The 6,104-nt window shown below is 38.0% G+C and overlaps 1 protein-coding gene across 6 annotated transcripts in view; it reads right to left on the bottom strand.

The window, feature by feature from the left end:
• Positions 1-4,777, bottom strand: part of LOC115419645 (arf-GAP with coiled-coil, ANK repeat and PH domain-containing protein 3-like) — a 77,241-nt gene extending 72,464 nt beyond the window's left edge. For 3 of the 6 annotated variants that reach the window (XM_030134542.1, XM_030134540.1, XM_030134539.1), the window contains exon 1: positions 4,560-4,776. In XM_030134542.1, coding sequence (XP_029990402.1) covers positions 4,560-4,606 — 47 coding nt within the window. In that variant the 5' untranslated portion in view covers positions 4,607-4,776. Of the gene's footprint in view, positions 1-4,559 lie in introns of all 6 variants that reach the window. The other 3 variants (XM_030134544.1, XM_030134543.1, XM_030134541.1) reach the window with 2 other exon arrangements.
• Positions 4,778-6,104: the final 1,327 nt, after the last annotated feature.

Raw genomic sequence — 6,104 nt, forward strand, 5'->3', positions numbered from 1 at the left:
TTCTCACGAAACAGCGAAAACGTTCTGTGTTTTCCATAGAAAGTAGCTCCCCAGGTCGTGACCCGGCATCTATTACTGCTGGTAACCATAGCAACCACAAAGGAAGTAAACACCGGCCTGGGGCTAAACAAATACAACAGAAATCAGAACATGTGCTTATATAGATGTCAGAGGGAGACAGACAGGTGCAGCAACAGTGGCTTTTTATAATAACAACAGTATGGAGCGGGAAAAGGACGATGTTATCTCTGCCCTTCACTGAAAAAATTCTGACACTGAAAAGGATTATGTATGATTGAAATAAACTTTATCTGAAACCAAGTAACTAGCAGTGAAAATCTATGTCAAAGCAATGCATACACAGGAAGTAATTCATCAATGAACATGGAACTGAACAAATTAACAACTCTGAAAGGGAGCAATGTTTAAGCTTTGATGCGTTATCCATCTGGCACTGTTGGAACCAATTTATGCTGATACTGATACTTTGTAAAATGCCCTATTGGTGCAGATAAATCAGCCAAACTGATTAATGGCCGAGGGCAGCACAGTGGTGCAGTGATTAGCACTGTCGCCTGGGTATAAACTCTGCATTTCTTTGGGAAGTAGCATCGGACTTCCTCCTACTGCCCAAAGACATACACTTTAATATGTTAATCGCTCATAGGTGTGAATGTGAGAGTTAATGGTTGTTTGTCGTGTATGGCAGCTCTGTGATGAACTGCTGACATGTCTAGGGTGGACCCCACCTTTGCCTGTTGGTAGCTGGGACAGACTCCAGCATCCACTCTGAGGATTAACCCATAAAGACCCAAACATCTACCGCTGACCAAAGTATATACTGATCTAAATGTTTAATTACTTCTGTTCCATTAATCCTATCAATACATGTAAATAATTGGTGTAAAATGCAGTTTGTCATCTTTTCATGGTCATCAGATATGACCCATTTGGACATTCAGAAGCTCCATAGTGAACATGGAAACACTGTCATCTTCTACAACATTGATTCACCAGTAAAACCAATAGAGTTTGAGTAATGACAGTGGATGGACACACTTGGTTTCACATTCAGTTAATGATAGATTTGCTGAAAAAGTCACTTTTTCTACAGTTTTCTCTGGTTTTTGATATAGCAACCATCAACTTTAATCTGAGCTTTTATAAAAAAAAAAATCTACATGGTCAGTAAATAAAATATTAACAAAGTACCTGATTTTGACTGAAAAGTGCAAATTACAGAAGATAATATTATGGGGATTATGAATGTGATGAATGGGGATTAATCATTTATGAAAGGTTTAATAGACAGAAAAATATTTTAGAAACTGACACAAAAGTAGCACTGGGTCTTTATGAAATAGGCATTTCGGAGAATGAATGAATGAATGATTAATATTCTACCTCTGACATGAGACACCCACTACTAAAGCTATTCTATTTACTCAACACTGAGCAAAATCAAACCAATAGATTTTGAACTTCAGTAGTTCAATTCAATGCTGAAATGTGCTGCAGGAATCACACCTTCTTACAACTAAACTACTCCACTGATGAATCGAACCTGCAACATTGGCTTTACATCAGCTATTAAATTTGATCCAATGCTGGTTAAGCTAAATCCAATGGTGCGTTTAAAATAATTTCGTCCTCATGGTGAGTTCACTTTAATCATGGTGTCTTCTGAAATCACTCACTCTCCTCCTCCATTCTTAAAATTTCAAGCCTTTACTCTCCCGACACTCACAGCAGTTGTTGCTAGGCAACAGCACACACCCACATATGGATGGTAATAGTTACTGTACATCATAGCAATGTTAACTAGCATTCAACAGCAAATAGATGTTGTATATACAATTCAGAATTACAATTCAGTAAGTTCAGGAATTTTAGTGGCTGTTATGACATACATAAAAAAAATAAACAGATGCACTGTTTGTAAGTTGGAAATGTAAATCAGTAACAGGAACATTGTACTTGCTGGTGTTTTATCACTTGCTGGAGCTTCATTTTTAATTCCCAGTTGTTTCAGTTTTAGCTCATATCTGGGACTAGCTCCACAATATACAGCTCTCAAAATTAAACCAAAAGTAAGACAGTCTCTAGAAACTGATAATAGGCCAGTCACTGACTGATCTAGTGAGGGCACATACAAAAACACCAAATGCCTTGAGGAATCAGATTACAGCAACTCATTATATAGGCAGGTGTACAGGATTCATCTTTGGCTTTATTATAGAATGAATGAATGAATGAATGAATGAATGAATGAATGAATGAATGAATGTGCCAATGTCCAAAACACACTGTATGCTAATGTTAATCAGATAACATGATAATCAGGCATTCCTTAAATATTCTGTCATGTACAGCCAGTCATGCATACACACATACAGGACTGTCACAAGTTCAGACCTGCACTGAGAGGGTGTGTGTGAGCTGTTTTAGCAGCATGTGTGGGAAGACAGACGGGACCAGCTCATTCTTCTGCTTAGTCCTGTTTCTCCAGAATGACACAACATAGAGGAGAAAACAGCTCTCTCCTCCACAGTGGAAAATTCTGCCATGACTGCCTATAATTATCAGGCGAAGTTATGACATACCATCAACAGATGCGTGACCATTTTTACATACAGGATGGAAGTGTTCATTCTAAAATGCTGCTATTGTGGTTTTGTATTTTATATACATCTGGTAAATCTGGAAAAATAATACATAATCTGTCTTAAATGTCAGTTGTAGAGGTATTAAGAGCATTAGATGATGGTAAAACTGCAATCTAATATTACTTAACTATTATTATACCTCATATTCAGCAGACTAGCATGAGGTTTTTTTGGTTTTTATTTGTGCATGATCACATGCTTCAAAAATCTGGAAAAGCTCTTAAACCTGGATATGGTAATTAGTTAAAACACATGATGAAACTGTGCAGTGATAAAATGAGTTACACTTATCAGATGTCTGACTGCATGTATATACACTCAGTCAGATAAATATGATACCCTAAATATGAGCAGTATGTGAATAAAGGCTGAGATACAATTACTTCATTGAAATAAATAAAGATTTTCATTGCTTTGAGCACAGTTGTACAACTTTACCAGTGCATGGAAGGTAAAGAAGGTCACACGCTAGGATTTTCTCCACTGCTTTTAAACCTGATCCAAGAAAACAGCGGCATCAGCTTCCTTTTGTCAGAAGTGGAAGTTTCCAAATAACAGTCTCTGTAAGACCATGGGAAAGTGAACCTCGTGGGGAAAAAAGGAAGAGTCTGAATGTGTACAGCTACTCTGTCTCTTCCTGTGACCTTCCGTTTCGGACATCCATCACTGTGTGTGTTATGTTAGACTGTGTCAGGATTTAACTGGACGCTTGTCTACTTCAATGACTTTATTCTTTTTGCACACCGGCTATGTGTTAGTCTATGGATATTCACAGCAGTCAACAAACAGGATAACTTGTGTCTGACAAAAGAGAGGAAAGGCAAACAGGCGACAGATTTACTTACAATCCAAGAGAGAGAGAGAAAAAAAAAAACCTATAAAACAACATTTTTCCCTTCTGAATAAACAACCATGCCATACATCTACCATCTTTCCCATGGTATAATTATCAGGGCATCCCTGGCCTAGATACTGTTAGAATCTCTTCTGCTGGTTCCCCATCGGTCTGCACAGGACAACAGCCAGACTGGCACGTGGACCGACTGAGGCTACAACCCTCCAGTGGGCAGGCAAGGGGCCGAACAGCTGGAGCTATGCCCAGGTTATGAGCTCAGCCCCTGCAGAGAGTTACTCCTCTTGCTGCTGTCTCCTTGCCAGCCTCGCCTGCTGCTGCTGCTGCTGCTGCTGCTGCAAGGGCATCTCCTCTCTGATCTACCACTACAAGTCACCATGGGTAACTGCAGGGCCTCCTCTACCAGCAAATGAAAGACTGCACCCAACCTGTATGCCATGCTGCAACACTCCATCACACTCAAGAGGAAAGCATCACACACAGACACTCATAAACCCATGCTGGACTGGACTCAGTTGCTGAAAATGCATTAGTGGAATAATTAAAATATCTGCTCCCAGCATGGGAATTTTTTTTTTTTTTTTACACTATTGCAAAATGGATCCTCTGTGTGCAGTAACTGTGAGTGTCCCCCTGTGCCTTTCATACATTGAGCTGACGTTACAACCCCAATTCATACACACAAATCAGACAATAAGACAGAAACGAACAGAGGAATCATTGGCACAACATGCATCACAATCCAAACCAGTGTGTTCACAACCCAACCAAATGATATGACATATAGAAATATTAGAATTAAAGATCTGGGGGGAAAAAAAAAAAAAAAAGAAGTCAAAAATGCTTAGAAAAGCGACATCCGCTCGTTGAGCACATGAGCGATTCAGTCCTGAAACGCCACATGTTGTAACATTTACCCTGTTGATGCCGCGACAAATGACTGTCAGAGGCGCTGAGTCCCGGTCTCAAGAAATCATGCGTAAAAGAAGGTGTGCCATTTTTGCGCACCGCTGTGATGTGTCTGTGGGAAGCAGCCTTACCTGAATCGGGGTGAATCTTTGATACATTCTTCAAAGTCCACCGTCATTTTTGCGTTTTCTCGTGTATTCCTACTTCAGTGAGCCAATGTCATTGCCCGCGGCGCGATGTCGCTGGAACCGTGCGGATGATGACTGGTATCCCCTGACGCGCAGCAGTCTGTCGCCCCTCTCCTGGTGGCACTGTGACACAAAATGCGAGCGAGCAGAGAGAGCGGTGGGTAGGTTACTACTACACAGAGAGGGGAGAGGCGTAACTGCAGCGTGGAGGCTGGAAGAGGAGGGGAGAGCGCCGACTAGGAGCCATCTGCTGTAACTCCTCTGGAAAAACAGGGGGGATCATGGGAACTCAGACCTCATGGATGTTAGACAGACCTTAACTGCTAAATTACACCAAACCTTTATCCATAATAATAAAAAAGCTCAAACACCCTGACTATTTATAAACAATTATTTAATATTGAGTGAACTATCTGTTGTATTTATTTATTTGTATTTGTTAAATCTTTTATTTTTATTTATGTCTTTACTTTTTTTATACTATTATTTGTATATTATGCTTTGTATCTTTCATTATTTTCTTAAACTTATATGTTCAAATGCTTTTTCCCTTTTGACATCTTTTTGTTTGTTCAAATTTTTGTACTGTATACTTATATTTTTTCTATAAAGTTTGAAAAAAAAAAAAAAAACTAAAATAAATTACACCAAACCAATTAAGTCTCCAGAATCAATAAAAGTTAAAATCTGTCCCTCTATAAACTCAAAAGCTGTAGTTTAAGTCAACTACTAAATTACACCAAACCAATTAAGTCTCCAGAATTAATAAGAGTTAAAATCTGTCCCTCTATAAACTCAAAAGTTAGAGTTTAAGTCAATATTATGCACAATCACCAAATGTGTTATCAAAGAGTAGAAGCTTTAAGGTTGTTGGTGTTACATACAGAAAAGCACATGAAAAATTCCAAAATACATGTTAAAAAATAGATACAATTGAAAATTAGAAGCACAAATTTCAGCAATAAAGCCAATTTGATCCTTTATTAGGAAGTGTGTTATTAAACATATAAAATAGTCTTTATACCTTAAGGTATTACCTCAAAAATTAGACCCACATTTTGTGAATATAAATTTAGAAATATATTAAGAAATGGTTAAAAATCTATTTAATTTTAAACTATATAAAATATCAAAATCAAACTGTATTACAGGATAGCAATAATCTAAAACTAAAATAGGCAAAGCTAGATAATTTATTGCCTTTAGAACCAATTTGCACATAACCTGTAATGATAGATAGACAGACAGATAGAAAGCTTCCTTATTTTTTTTTTTTTTTCTTTTTTTCTTATTTCTATATTTTTCTTATTTCGTTTTTGTATGCTACAGAATCTGTCCCAATGACTCCCTTTATCCAATTCCTGAGTATCCTATCTTCACCAAATTCTATAGTCTCTGGTTTCACTGAATTTCTACACAGATGTTCAGTTTCATCAGTAGAGGTGGATACGCCCACACGGCCGTCATTGATTACGACATCAAAAAGCG

Source organism: Sphaeramia orbicularis, chromosome 5 (genome assembly GCF_902148855.1).
Source record: "Sphaeramia orbicularis chromosome 5, fSphaOr1.1, whole genome shotgun sequence".
Classification (NCBI taxonomy): Eukaryota; Metazoa; Chordata; class Actinopteri; order Kurtiformes; family Apogonidae; genus Sphaeramia; species Sphaeramia orbicularis.